This window comes from Manacus vitellinus, unplaced genomic scaffold (assembly GCF_001715985.3).
Source record: "Manacus vitellinus isolate BGI_N305 unplaced genomic scaffold, ASM171598v3 scaffold_5_pilon, whole genome shotgun sequence".
NCBI classification, from domain to species: domain Eukaryota; kingdom Metazoa; phylum Chordata; class Aves; order Passeriformes; family Pipridae; genus Manacus; species Manacus vitellinus.
The window spans coordinates 27,883,496-27,899,412 of NW_021940682.1; the positions used below are offsets into that span (position 1 = coordinate 27,883,496).

Below are 15,917 nucleotides of genomic sequence, written 5' to 3' on the forward strand. Positions count from 1 at the left end.
TACTGAGTTAAAATAGTGTTTAAAATACGGTTTTAGTGTTTTTCTTAATTACTAGTAGACGAGAAGATATATAAACCTCATTACACAAGAGAAAACTTTCTGATTCTTTCAAAACACAAAGTAGAAGTATTTGTTGACCAATTTTCTATATTTTTTATATCTATATCTTGTTGCTATTTTTTTCCCATTCTTAACATATTTGAGAACTGCTTTAGTATTCCTGCCCCTGCCAGCCGTGTTTTTTCACTGAAGTTCATAACTTTTGTATCCAAATTTCTACTCTGTTATTTAAAGCTTGTACTATTTATACCCATTTTTAAATCTGATTTTATCTTGATTTTTCAGGACTTTTATTTTTTTGGGGTATTTTGTTTGTTTTTTTAGTTGCTGCCATACTTTTGCTTTATATCTCTACTATTGTAACTTCCTTATCAAATTGCTTTGTCGAATAATGAGTTCTGGTCCATGTGATACCCATTCAGAGGACAAAAAAAAGACTTGAAAATCTGCCCTTTTAAAATGCCATGTATTGTGTATATATGGTGATACATCCTGTCGTGGATGGATCTAAATAAACAGATTATTTTACTTGTTGTCTCTTGTCTTCCTGTCCGTTTTTCAATGTAATTGGGATGTAAGTGGTTTCTTAGGAACTTGTGATTACTTGCAGTTTCTTCTTTTAATCCGTCGTAACGAGTTTCTAATGGGACAACTGTACCAAAAAATTTCCTGTTTATATAGACCGGAAGGAGTCCAATGTCAAAACTGGTACTTCTGTCCTGCTCTTTTGGGAGAGAGAAAGTTCCAAAGTGGATGTTGTTGTTAATTTTGTGGCTGGAGATGAGTCGTTAGGCTTCTGTCTCTGTTGGGAAGTTCCCGTGACACTTTTCTTGTGCTAGTGAAAAATTTGAGTACAGTCAAAAGACAGTTGTTGGAGGTGGGACTGGGGTTGCTGCTGGGGCAAAGGAAGCACACACATGCGAGTGCAGGTTTCATCTTTGCTCGAGTGAGGCTTTGCTCAGCAAGTTCACCATGTGGCGAGCCTATTGAAAAGGGTGTTAAGTTACACTGTGGCAAAAATGCCTTTTTTAGAAATTGCAGACCATATCTGTGCAGATGAACAGCTGCATAGCTGGCCTTTGAGAGAGAAGGAGATGGATCTTGAATACTTTTTTTATTCTTTATAATTGACAGAGGCTTGTAGTGCATTTGATTATTATCTCCTTATTTGTTTACATGAACAGTTTTGTTTATTATTCTGAAACATGCAAGGTTATTTTAGAAGATTGTTTAGCAAATTTAGCAAAGGCACAGCATGAATACACGCTATTAACTTCGAAGGGATTCCTTAAGTGCCTAGACTGACTTGAATTTGGGCTTTAGGTATATCCTGAGTTGATCTTATCCTTGCAGAGGATTTGAGTTTTGGTTACCTTACTCTGTTGCAAGTACCTTACCTTTTGGAGACCACAGGGACATTTCTTTGTGCAGATTAAATGAGAAAAAAGGCTTTGGACAGGTTGTTCCAAACAATGTTCTGTGTGTACCTACAATGTGGAAATATGAAAATGTATATGGAAATTACCTGACACTGAATTTTTTAGCGTTGTCTATATGTTATGTGCTTCCCTGTTGGATTAATGTTTAAGCAATTTGAAGTGCCATTGTCACTTCTAATATAATTCTTCATTCCACACATGACATGATTATATTAACTTTTTACATATAAAATGCGTATAAATATAAGTGATGCGTAATTCATACATCATATGTACTAGTTTATTCTATTATGTTAAATTGAATTATACAAATTAGTCATTTATTTGGATAGATTCTCCTGCTTAGGGGATAAAAAAGTCCTGACTGGTACCAGCCTCATCAGCTTACCTACATCTGCTTTTACTACTAATATGTTGTATAATGCTAAGGATAAAACCACACATGGCAAGTGCTAATTGAATGAGTATCTTACAGCCTTTTTGTACCTGTAATCTTGGTTTCTTCTGCTAAATGTGCTTTTTATTGTCAAATGTAATGTGTATTAGGACACTGAGTACACAGAAAGTCTGTCTTGGTTTCTCTGGTGTGCTCTATCAACGTGTATATTTTTTCCCTTGATGGGGTGAAGGGTTATCATTGTTTTTACTAAATTCAGTGTTATTACTTCTATTCAGCTCTGCCACTTCATTTAGCTAAAATTAGAAAGCAGTGAGAACTTCCCCTAGATCCTGCTAAAGCAGAAGATTAAACGTCAGTTGATGACTACAATACTAATGCAGCCTGTAAGAGTTAACAGAGGAGTGCTGATAGATGTGGTCAGGTTTGCCTTCTTTCAAAGCAGTGCAGTTTTCTACTCTGAAGAACTCAGAACTGTATAAAGGTGATAGTCAGAAGCAGAGGGAAAAAAACCAAAAACTTGGCACGTGTGGTTTAAATTTAATACAAGGAACACAGAGGCCAACAAACCTATTTGTTTATGTAAACAGATTCTTCTAGTAAATTTTCTTGATGACTTTTTGTTAAGAAAGTGTATTAGGGCATATCAGGATGTTAGGTATTTTAGATTGAAAAGGTGCTTGAACTGGCTCATGAACTCAGTTAGTTGCCCATATGCTAAAAACAATTTATTTACTCATTGAAAAAAATAACTGTTTGAAATATGATTGGCATATTATTAAATTTGACTGGGACAGAAATACATGTCCGATACAATGCTGCTTTCTCCTTCTCAGATGTAATACTTACACATAGTGTGACCATGAAAAGTAATCGCTATCTGCCAAAGTTATAACAATAAATGCTTAATGAAAGCACAATTGTATAATAGCACTATATTTTTACAGTATGATAATTTTGTTTACTCCTAAACCCTATTTCTTTTCTATGAAGAAAGAGTGCTTCCATACCTGTCAGGAGGTAGATGTGGGTAGAGGATTGTATGTCTCTGTCCTACTGAGCATGGTGCATCAGCCACAGGGCCTGTCCAGCCTTGAGAAGAGACTTCTGAGTGGGGACCTGATCAAGGTCTGTAAGTATCTGAAGGGAGAGTATCAAGAAGACGGATCCAGGCTCTGCTTGGTGGTGCCAAGCAATAGGACAAGAGACAACAGGCAGAAACTGATGCACAGGAAGTTCCACCTGAATCTGAGGAAGAACTTCTTTACTGTACACTGGAACAGATTGCCTTGACAGACTATGGAGTCTCCGTCACTGGAGATATTCAAGAACTGTCTGGACACAATCCTGTGCCATGTGCTCTGGGATGACCCTGCTTGAGCAGAGAGGTTGGACCAGATGACACACTGTGGTCCCTTCCAACTTCACCCATTCCGTGATTCTCTGGTTTGTGGAAATTGCCTCAGAAAGCAATGTGCAAAGGCATGGGCTAGAAGAAAGAGAAAGCCACTTGTGAAACAAATGAGCCTGAAATTCGTTTCTGGATGTGACTCCCAAATTCAATGATTTGATAGGTTTCAACAACATGTAGCTAAAATGAGAATCTGTCATATGTAATTTGTACATACCTACCTGTCTAAGCCTTCAGGGTTCAAGACAGCTTGTAATTTGCACATTGTATGAGCTATAATACCATGCTGTCAGTCACATTTTCTTTTCTGTATTTCAACTGAGAAACTCATGATCTTTCACCACGTTGACTAAGAAACCTGAATGTGAATTTAAAAGCAAGTTCCACATAATGTACTAGTTTTGTTTTTAAATTCAAAGAAACCAGAGGGAACAGCAGAAGTTGTTTATCAGGTGCTTAATACCATGAGTTTAAGGGAGAGCCTCATTTGTGTGAGCCCAAGGATTGTGTGAACTTCAGACAGAGTTTGCTTCATAGACCAAGGTGCTCCTCACCAACTTGGTCAATATATTGAGCCAGGAGAAAAAGAGCGTTCAGGCAAATAGATCTGTGCCAGCATCAGTATCTTCGTTTTTCAATGCTGTTTGGTTTGGTCTTTTACAAAATAATTTTTTTCCATGGCATCTCATTTTCCCAGGATTGTCTGGGGGGTTTAGGGCAGGGGGGTTTTTGGCAAGTTGTCTTGAGAATTTTCTTTGAGTTGAAATACATGAGTACTATTAAAGTTTAATACTTAACATTTAGTTTGGTGGTTTTAATTAGGAGATAAATTTTAGTGTGGGGATCTCAAGAACTCCTGAAAATAGATTTGCACACAGCTAAAAAGAAAACAAGTATTTATTTGAAAATACATTTGCATGTAATACTAGGTAGCCTGGAATAGCTGGGGTTGTTTCAGCAAGAACAGGAAAGCAGGCATTAGACTAGGTAATTTTTCCATATTATGTCTGTCAGAATAAGTCTTGAGCCATTACTGGGATTGGGAACAGTAAGGGTAGCATCTCTGGTTATAGTAAATAACATGTTACAGCCAACGCTCCTCTTCCTCTTATTTGTCTTGGCAGGAGGTTAGAGGGGAAGAATAGCTCTATCTTTACTTGAAATACTCTAAAACCACTTGAATATATGTATCCTATTACAGTCCTGATTAAGAACTATGATTAGGCATTCATTGGGATTTAAATAGTGGAAAGTCCCTATGAGATCAATTTTATAATATGTAGATTATATCAGTCTAAACAGTGATAGATTTTAGTATTTTTCATGAATTGTGCCCATAATTAAACTTATGGATTTAACTATAAATTACAAAATAACAAAGCTTTAGAGCATGTAATTAATTTAGTAATTCAGTGTAGCAAACAAGGCAAAATTGTAGTATAGAAATTACATTATGCTCTTACTGCATATTGGGGCTATACAATTATTGATTTCATGTAGCACCTGGTTTTATCCACCTCTCGGAGATGAAATAAAATCTAAGTGAATTTCTATTGACATATGAATATGACAAGTTGTTTACATGAAGTGGAAATAATAGCTAGAGAAGTTTGAGTTCTGGAATGATTTGTCTATTTTTGGCAATGTTTGACAGTTCTGCAGCATTCTAATTAAGTAACGGTGGTTAATGGGTGCTCAGTTTCATAGTCTCTGCATGCCTTCCCCATGAGACTTGAATGGGCATGAAACATTGCATCAGGCTCAGGTAGTGTTTTCTCCTTAGGAGAAAGTGTCTTTTTCACCTGCTTTTGCAGGTGTCTAAAACGATTCTCATTTTCTACACTTAAAAGTGAAATGTTTTGAGAAATTTCTCTGGAGAAGAGTTTGCTGCCCTGCAGTGGAGGAAAACCTTTGACATTGAAAGTTATGCCAAGATTGACTCACGTTCTGGGGTGAGAGAAATACAAACAGTAAACTTGAAATGCTGGAACTGGCAGAGGCCATGAGATGCTCTTGAAATGATTTGGGAGCTTGAGTTATTTGGTATGGCAACTATAATTTTAACTCCTTTTTATGGACCAACTCTCCAGTATTTTGAATAGTAGGCCATTCTTAGATGAAAATAACACGCAAGTGCAACATACACAAAATATTTACAAAGAAGTTAATTAAAATAATACTAGTCTAGCTAAACAGTAATATTACTAGTTTAACAAGAATATTTGCACTGTAAACTGTTCCATTTTTATTAGAAAGCATGCTTTAATGAAGCAAAATATTCAATCCTAAAACTAGATTTTGGCAGTAGGCGAGGTATCAGGTATTACCCCAGCTCACTGAAAAACAGAAACTCTGATTTGTGGTTTGTCTAAATGAACACTTAATTTCATTATTAAGCAACATTTGTCATCTGTAATATTAAATTAGTACCTGAAGTTCTGTTACAACACCAAAACTCTCCTGTTTCTACTCGTAAATGTGAACATCAACAGTAGCCTTTCTGCCCTGTATGTACTATATTAAATAGAATACCTGGCCATTTTAAAATACCTGCTTTTGTATTGTTACTTGAATAGTAAATAAGTGTAATAATCCTAATATTTCGTGACCTAATTTGTTGGTAAAAAACTCAAATGTCTAGACCTCATGAGATGCCATTACCTCATTAGATGTTACCAGTAATGAAAAGCAGTAAAAATTGTAGTCCCGCATAAGGTACATGCTGTATAGCTCTGCTGCATGTGTGTGGGACAGTAGCCTAACTGATTGATGGACTCCTTCCCTACAAGATTCCTGATTTCTAAAAAATAGTTACAGACTTGTTTTTCCTGTCTTTTGGGGAGGAGTGCTATCTGCTGTATTCTTTGGCTGAAGAACCAAGCCCTTTTGGTATTCTTTTAAAGCTGTTTATTTTTAAAGTTACTCAGTTATGTCTACCCTTCACCTGTGTTCTTAACACCTGATTGTAGTGAGAGCCAGTTGTATCACATGCCACTTGCACTGGGATATGAAGTCAAGGTGAATACACTTAAAAGTCTAGTGTGTTTAACAGGTATCTGGTTATCCGCTTTAGAGTATTTATGGAAAAGGTTAAAATGTTGTCCCCAGCATAAATTGGACCTATCTAGGACTGGTCTGTGTGGGAGCCAGGAGCTGCTGATCTTTGCTGGTATTTGCAGTCCAGGTTTCATGTTATTGTACAAATGGAAAGTGGGTTTTTTTCCTGGACTTTAATATATTTCTTTTGACATTTCATCTCTGTTCTTATCAGAAAAGGTAACCAGACTTTGTATTCTCAACTTTGCTTTGTTTTGCTTCCTTTATGACTGATTAGCTTAGTTTCTAAATTGGTTCCCAAATGAAAAAAGGTTTATATGATTGTATCGTGCAACTGTCATTGTATTTGGGTATCACTGGCTAACTTAGATCAAATTTGGCAGGGGAATGAGTGCTTCATGCGGAAATGCTGCCTTTCTACCAGCTGGTGGAGGCTGGGGATGAGAGACAGAAACCAGCACATGGGATGAAGGGTATCTTGTGTGTGAGCTCCCATGTTCTGCTTGCCCCAGGAGCTGGCTGGTGTGAGTGCTCTACAGATGTGGTTTGCAAGCACTGAAAAAGAGCTTTAGGGTGACCTGTTGTTCTCTTAAGTGGTAATTGAGGCTCGAAGTGGGAACTATTGACCATGAAAGGAGAGACTGGGAATGAGGGGAGATGAGCTCTAAGAAATGAGATGAATCCTGAAAGGATTGTAACAGATGTGGAAGAGGAAAGCCCACAGTTGTCTGTCCTCTGTGCAGATTCTGGGACAAATAATGGTGGGAATTTATCTTTTTGAATCACTCTAACATCAGTGGAACACTTGTTATTTACATCTTGCATGTACGATTCTTTTTCCTTTGTAATATCTTTGAAGCTGAGGTCTAGAGGGGCAGACTATTTGGAGGCTGTTGCTTTAAGTTTATCATGCTGCTCTGACAAACTTTCCTTTTGTGGCTGAGATGTCAGTCTTTAACAAGAGGCACTTCTGACACTTGATAAATATTGCTTTTAGAAGTGAGCAGTGCAGTAGAAATGGAAAAACATTGAGATAAAATTTCTTTTATAACATTTGTTTCTTGGCTTTCTGACTTAAGATACCTACTGATAGTCAGAGGTGCCTTTCATATGGAAAGTGCTGAGACTGATAGGGGCTGCCAAACCACCTGCCTGGGATGCTGTTAAGGAGAAAAAGGGGACATGAAGAAAAGGATACATTATATACGTGTTCTTCAGCAACAGAATCAGTTGTATTTGCTTTTCTTCGTCTTAAGATAGATATTACCTTTTTGGAGGCCTCAGTAAGTTTTCAATAAAATATTTTTCTTGTTATGAATGTGCTATCTGATAATACATGAGAAGTGTATTTGAGCTCTTCTGATTCTTACCATGTATGGCACAATAAACTGCCCAAATTTGGTCAAATATTTTTAGCCACTTAGTCATATGTCTTTTAATGTGGTGCATATGTAAGCTTTTGATTCACTTAGCAACAGCATTTTTATGAGTATATCTTGCCAGGTTTTCTTATGTATATTTGAAAAAACAGGCAAGGATTCTTCTGTGTTGGGTTGTGTCACAATTAGTTGGTTTGGGGTTGGTTTTGTTTGTTTGTTTTGTTTTGTTTTGTTTTTAGTAGTGCTAATCAATTTTAAGATATCCTTGTTTTCACAGAGGATTTTAAGATACACAAGTATGCAGCATATTAAAATATCTAAATTTAAAAATGTTTCTGATAGAAATTTATTTTTCCTTATAATTAGCTGGTGAATATTATTATGGATGTAGAATATCAGTGGTCAGGCAAACTGGATATCCAGAAAAATATGGACATGTGGCATGTGTGACATATGGCTCGGTTAGTGTTTCTGTTAAGTGTAAACATCTGAGCTTCTTGAATTTGTTTTCTTTCTGAATTTATGGCCTTGCACTTGATTCCCTTTCATTTAAGTAACCCAATGTCTTACAACAAGAGGTGATTCTCTTCTTTCAAGCTTGTTACTAGTGTATAAGCATTGTACACTGATGATAACTGGAAGAAATTAAAGACAATATGCTTGATGAATTTGTAGTCTTTATTGTTGGACTATGTTAAGAAATTATTTTATTAAAAGAATTGCTGATTTACAGATGGATATGACTAAAACGTTTCCAAGACAGTTTTCAAAAATACCTGAAAAGGTAGGAAGGTTTCTGAATGTTTTCACTCCAGAATGTGGTTTTGTGTTTAACTGGAAAACAAATAATGCAAGCGATGTACTGCAGTCGAGCTGCACATTTCTGAGTGAAAAAGTCCAGATGAGACTCGTTAAAACAGTTCTATGTTACATTCTAAACAAAGCCTGAAGTTCATACCTAACTGAAACAAATGGGGTCAAAGAGGGATGATTTGTTGCTGTTTTTGTTTGGCTGGTTAAACTGGGCAGCAATACATCAGTGTAGCTGTTGCCTCAACATTGCAGAATGAAGGAAAGCTTCAGGATTCATCTTGGAATGTCCAATTGCTTAAATAAAGAAATCTGAAGGTTTTTTTTCTTAGTAAAGCAGTATGTAATTTTTTGTCTTCTTAGAAGTATATTGGAAAGTAAAATTTATACCTTAATTGCATTTAATTAGAGGCATAATTCTCTAGAAGGATTTAGGAGCCCAGGAGTAAAGTTCTTGTTTCAGCCTTCTGGCTATGTAAGATTGTTGATTTATTAAGCTAAAAAGTTAATACCAGTCTTGTGGGGTCTAGCTGTTTGGAGTTCTTGCTGTCCTGAGATGCAGAGGGACTTTTCTCTCAGTTGCTCTGCCCTTTTAAGGGCAGCATTATGGAAGTTGGCAAGAAAACTCACTGAGCACCCTGTGAGAAAAATACTTGAACACAGAGAAGAAATGCAAAATAGGAGTCAGTTAAGATGGAGGTCTGCAGAATGGCTGTAGTTCTGCATCTGGGCAACACTGTTTGCTTGGTAATTAAGAGATGTGCAGATATGATAATATTTTTGCAATTGCCAAATTGATACTCAAGTAAGTTTTATAAACAGGGACGATTAATAGACTGTTAAAAGATTTGTGATGGTATAGAATATGCTGCATTAGAAAACAGCAGGGGAATGTTGAAATACAGTGTAGCATCCCCTTCATACTCCTTAGTCTCAACTGTATTACAGTTGAAACCACATTATGGTATTGTTTCCAAACTACTCCCTGTCTCTTAGTCACAATTCTACTTCATGGTTAGCATGGTTTATTCAATTTTAATATCCACTCCAGTGGCTGAGCTGGGCCTGGGATGGAGTGAGGACCTGGGGGCTTTATAAAAGGAACCTCTTTGTACTAGAGAACAAGGTTGGTAAATGGCTTCTCAGAAAATCAGAATGCATGTACCTGAGAAAATAATATTTTTTGGTTTTGTTAAACTCTGTTTACGTTCATTTATTTAAAGTTTTACAAATTTGAAACACCTGCTGTTTATCTCTCAAATTTTTCCTGTCTTGCTGTCAGACCCCAACAAATAAACCATCCTTCCTCATCAAACCTGGAAATACTTACCTTCTCTCCTGAAGATGTTGCTTAAAGATGCACAGTATTGTAGAACAGCTTTAATATGAACTTACTTCTTAACTCTTTCTTTCTTTGTAGGCTTGTATAGATGATAACGTAGATATGGTGAAATTTCTGGTGGAAAATGGAGCAAATATTAATCAACCAGATAATGAAGGCTGGATCCCTCTACATGCAGCTGCTTCCTGTGGATATCTTGATATAGCAGAGTAAGACTTTTTCCTCTATTTTTGAAATCAATATATTTTGCTAATACATTGTTGGAGAGGCACTAGAAGCAGATGGTATTCATAAATTGTCTTTTTAGTTGCCTCTGGGATGTGTAGTGAAAAAGAATGCTTTTATATTGTGTGTTGGTTGTGAAGTGTGCTCTGTCCATAACTTTATGCATTGCATTTTCTCTTTCTAGCTTTCTTACATTGCATCTTAGGTAGATACAAACATAAACAAAACATAAGACTGTTTATGACTGTCAGATTATTTTTTAAAATTATTTTCTTACGTAGAAAGGTTTTTTTGGGGGGAGGCATATGGAGAAGATTCAAATTTACATTTATTAGTAGTCTGAACCATTATCCCAGGATAAGTCTGTGTAGGAGATACATTTTGCAGTTGTATTTGCAGTCTTGAAACATTTGTTTTTCAGCTGTGGTCTAGAACAGTGACTTTTGTTAGTTATTTTGGTTGTGGAGCAAAGTCTTAGAGTTCAAGTTAGATGCCTGTTATGGTATTAGTTAAAGCTTACTCACTACTGAATTCTAGGAGTGGTTTTATTATTCTTGAAGTCTGTTCAAGGCCACTGAAGATATGCTAAAATCAGATTTTTCTAAAGGTTGTCTCTTGGAGCCTGAAATAATGATTGATTTGAGAAAATGTGTGGTGTACGTGGTTCAGCACACTGTTGCTGCAGCTAAGCAGGTAATAGTGTCTTTCTAAAGACACTTTGGGTAAACACAAACTTCATTAATTCTACTAAATTCACTGTGATGTCTGATCCAGTTAAGATTTGTATAAAATATAAAGCAGTATTTTCTCATGTAATTATGTACTAATTACAGTGGCAAAAAATGGAAATGGTGAGTTTGTTCTGTGAGTTTGAGAGTTTTAATTGCCTCAGTCTAAAGGAAAATGAAAAATTCTGGGGACTTGTATATAATTTTCACTGGGAATTTTTTTTTTTGGGTGTTCATACGGGGAAGTGCCTTGTATGTCCTTGGTAGAACTGGGACACTGTGTGACCACATTGTAATCCGCATTTCTATGCTGTGCAGGTGTTTGATGCTGTAATCCATCTTGCATGTGTATTGGAAGTGTTTACTTGATGACCATACTACGACAAGAATTTCCCTACAAACTGAGATAATAAAGCCTCTCTTCAGTTTAGTGGAGATAAAATACCTGCCTTTTTTCCACAATAAGAAAACGTTGAATAAGCGTTCTTGATTTGGCATTGCAACTTAACGTAGGCACGTGTTCAGGAAAGAGACAGCAATGTTCCACGTCCACAAGACAGTTTTTTCCTGTTGACTTGAGTATCTGAAATCTATCACCTTTTTTTTATCTCAGAGTGGAACAGAACCTGTGTGCATATTTTCTATAGATAGCTTTTTGAGAAATGAGGTTATTGGGGTATAATCCTGTGGGATGTGGGACATCTAAGCTGTTGGAAGAGCAGTGTTTTTAAAGTGCATGGAGTTTTGAAGATAAGCTGTTGAAACAAATTTCCATATACAGCTGAGAAGAGTAACTTGACATGGATGTGGCAATACTTAGATCTGATGAGGCCCATGGTGTTTAGATTTTCTTGAAACTGCTTCTCCAAGAGCTCAGCTTCAAATAATGTACAATACTGAATTCTACAAAGCATAATTTGCAGATGAAGCAAAATTGGGAGAAGGTGAAAGGAACTTTTAATTTGGGTAAATTATGGATCTTATGTACATAGTTCTGAAAAGATTACAGCTAATAGCTTGTCATCTTTCAGTTCTTTATGATTTAGCATTTTTGTAAAGAACATCTTCTGTTCTTTTCCTATTTTCGTGCAAGAGAGAAGAGAGTCAGGGAATGAGTTCTGGTGTTCCCTAACTTAGTTAATGAAAGGCTGGGAGCGTCTGACCTGTGCTTCCCTTTCTCATCCTCCTGTGGAACTGCCTATTGCCAGCTTTGTAGAGCTTCTCAAATTGGAGACTCAGCAATCTTATTTCTGCTTCCTCTGCTGGCATCTTAAGTCTTCTTAGGGCTTCCTTCAGATGTAAATAGCCGCAATTTATTTCTCTTGAAATAGCACAATCTTTTAAGTTCTCCAAATTTGCAAAATTACTTAATATATAGAATTTGTTTACAATGCTTATATTTTTACAATTCATGAGAAAAATATTGCACGATAATATACTTTCATTATTTCAGGTTTGCATGTTTCAAAATCAAAAATTATGTCTAAGAAAGAAGCTGAGCTAGGAGATGAGGATATTTTCTGTTACGAAATGCATTTTTATGTTTAAAATCTTAGAACCATAGAATAGTTTGGGTCTGAAGGGGCCTTTCAAAGGTCATCTAGTCCAACCCCCCTGCAATGAGCAGAGACATCTAAAACTAGACCAGGTTACTCAGAGTTCCATTCCACTTGGCCTTGAACAATTCCAGGAATGGGGCATCCACAACTTCTCTGGGCAACCTGTTCTGGTGTTTCATCATAGAATCATGTAAGTTGGAAAAGATCCAAGATGATCGAGTCCAGCTTTTGACTGAACACCACCATGTCAACTAAACCATAACACCAAGTGCCACATCCAGTCGTTTCTTCAACACTTCCAGAAATGGTGACTCCACCACCTCCCTGGGCAGCCCATTCCAATGCTTAACCACCCTTTCAGTGAAGAAATTCTTCCTGATGTCCAACCTGAACCTCCCCCAGAGCAGCTTGAGGCCATTTTCTCTTCCCCTGTTGCTGGTTGCCTGGGAGGAGAGGCCAATCCCCACCTGGCTACAACCTCCTTTCAGGTAGCTGTAGAGAGTGATAAGGTCTCTCCTGAGCCTCCTTTTCTCCAGACTAAACAATCCCAGCTCCCTCAACTACTCCTCATAGGACAATCATTTCCCTGATCCTGCTGTCCACACTGTTTTTGATACAGGCCAGGATGCCATTGGTCTTCTTGGCCACCCAGGCACACTGTTTGTTCATGTTCAGCCAGCTGATGACCAGCACCCTTGGGTCCTTTTTCCCTTGGGCAGCTTTCCAGTCACTTTTCCCCAAGCCTGCAGGATTGCAGGCGGTTGTTGTGACCCAAGTGTAGGACCTGGCACTTTGCCTTATTGAACCTCGAGCAGTTGTCCTCAGCCCATCAGTCTGGTCTGTCCAGATCTCTCTGCAGAGCCTTCCTACCAGAAGGGTAGAGCAGATTAACACTCCTGCCCAACTGAGTGTCATCTGTGACCTTACTGAAGGTACACTCAACCCACTCATCCAGATCATCGATAAAGATCAGCATTAAACAGGACTGACCCCGAAACAGAACCCTGGGGAACACCAACCACTAGCTGAATTCACCATTCACCATCACTGTCTGGGCCTGGCCATCCAGCCAGTATTTTACTCAGTGAAGAATGAATAAAGAGTCCAAGCCATGAGACACCAGTTTCTCCATGAGAGTGCTGTGAGAAACCTTATCAAAAGCTTTGCTGAAGTCCAGGTAGACTTTATCCACAGTCTTTCTCATCCACTAGGTGGGACACCTGGTCATAAAAGGAGATCAGGTTGGTCAACCTGTGCTGTCTGCACCTGATCCCCTGATTGTCCTGTACGTGTCACTCACAGTGAAGAATTTCTTCTTAGTACCTAATCTAAACCAGCCCTCTTTCAGTTTGAAGCCATTCCCCCTTGTCCTGTCACTACATGCCCTTGTAAGAAGTCCCTCTCCAGCTTTCATGTAGGCTCTTTTACGTACAGGAAGGCTGCTATGATGTATGTCCCATAATGTACACATTCTTCCTAAGTAGTACCTACTGGCACTCAGATGTTCCCAAGTGAGGGCACTCATATGCTGGAGATATGTGAGAAGTACCGAATATGTAGGTGGTAGGGAGCTTCTTCGAAAAAAACTCTGGATATCTCAGGGAGCCACCACTCAGCCATGTTTGGGCACTGGTCCCATGCTGATTGCGAAGGGGCTGAATGAATTCATGGCATGGCCTCCACTTGTTGGGGTTTTATTTTGGTTTTACTAACTGTGCTGTCTGGTCAGTGGGCTTGTCATTGCAGGTATATTCCCTGTCACTGTTATCCTCTCCTGTGTTCACCACTCCTATTGCATCTTCTCCCAGCAGTATCTCCTGTCCCATTTGAGTTTTCTGGCCTTCAGAACAGCTGTATTCTCCTGAGTATGCTTCCTGTCTCTTCTAAAAAAGCGAATCTTCCAGTTTAAGAAATGTTAGTCTTACAGAAGGCCACTTCAAGTGAAATATACAGCAAGAGAACATAGTATAGTGTGAAATAAAGTGTCAGCTGGTTGCACATGGGGAGTTGTGCTGTAAAAGCAAAAATTCTGGTGTGGAGTGCAACTGCTCCGTTCCTTCTGTAGTTTCTGCTATCTGTAAGTGCTAGGAGTGTTTCAGCTTACTGGAAATTCTTTGAATACTTTTAATTTTAGAATTCCCTGCTTAAGTTGCTGTTCATCTAGTTTATGATTATGTGAATTACCTTACAAGTAATTGTAATATGAACATGTTTTCAATTATAATTCTTCAAAATTGCCAAAACAGGTGGATTTTGGGTAACACGTTCTCTTTTTCTATTCATCTCCATTTTTTTCGTTACACAAAACTTTACACAAAGGAGCCTTTTTTTCTCTAATGTGCTAGTATGAACTAAAAAGTCAGCATCAAATGCTTTGTAAAATTTTAGTTATGTGGATAAAAACTTTTATGCAGGAGGACTTGAACAGAAATTTTGTGTACATTCTTTAAATGGTATTTAGTGGGTAGGATTAAATTTACCTTTGTAAGACTCCTGTAAAACTATTTTTATATATAATGAATTATTTTATTTGATAGATCTGTTCTACAGTTTAAAAGCATGTATATTTTTTCGATATCAAGGAATAGACAAATTCCATTTTAGAATGTAAAAAATGTAATGGAGGAGGGAAAAATAGTGGCATTTAGAAAACAATTCTAAAATGCTTCTTTTTTATTTCTCTCTGCTTTGTATTGCACAAGATTAATGTAAAATAAAACTGAAATTATAGAAATTTCTGGTCAAGAATTAAAGTTTGTGTTGAAAATTTATTCTCCTGTGGGTTTTGTAGGATGCCTAGTTGTCAGTGTCTAGTTGATGTATTTCGAACCTTGTTTGCAACTGTACAGTTACACTACTTAAATATGAATGCTTTTTCATTGTACCCAAAATGAAAAAGGTGCATCTTCCAGCAAGTGTAAGAAAAGTGTTTTTCAAAACCAACTTAGAAGTCAGTGACAGTTACACTTTTGTGCAAAAAAACCCCACAAAACAAAAACTGAAGGAGGAGAGACATGTCTGCTGAGGGCAGAATACCTTCATGTAGTAGGTGTTACAACAGTTTGCCCAGTGTTGCTGTTGATACTAAAATTCCTCATGGATTCAAGGGTTGAGAAGTCCATGGAGGGTGGATATATAAAAAAAAATACAAATGCAGAATATATATGTACAAATGGGATCTGGTTCAGAAAGTTCATGAAAGTAGATGGAAACTGGAAAGGTATTACGGGAAAAATAGCGTGTATTTGCTCCATTTTTATTCTCTGTGAAGATCTAATTTCTGGATATAGGCTAATTGTTGAATGAATGCTTGAACTAAATCTGTATGTTTGAGAGTCATGTTTGATACACAGTTATATATACAGACCCTAAGACTTAGCACATTTTCAAAATACACCTTCATTATTTTAGAGGTTTTAAAGGGTGAAGCGCGTGATTACAGTCAGAAAGAGAAAATCTTGTAAAGTTCAGAACCTTCTCACTCAGTTTATTTAGGAGGAGAATAGCAGC

General features: G+C 37.4%; 1 protein-coding gene across 4 annotated transcripts in view; it reads left to right on the plus strand.

Annotated features, from left to right (window-relative positions):
* The window catches only part of PPP1R12A (protein phosphatase 1 regulatory subunit 12A), a 112,605-nt gene that overhangs the window by 27,407 nt on the left and 69,281 nt on the right, over positions 1 to 15,917 (plus strand). For all 4 annotated transcript variants that reach the window (XM_029963374.1, XM_029963375.1, XM_029963373.1 and 1 more), the window contains exon 2: positions 9,974 to 10,104. In XM_029963374.1, coding sequence (XP_029819234.1) covers positions 9,998 to 10,104 — 107 coding nt within the window. In that variant the 5' untranslated portion in view covers positions 9,974 to 9,997. The remainder of the gene's footprint in view (positions 1 to 9,973; positions 10,105 to 15,917) is intronic.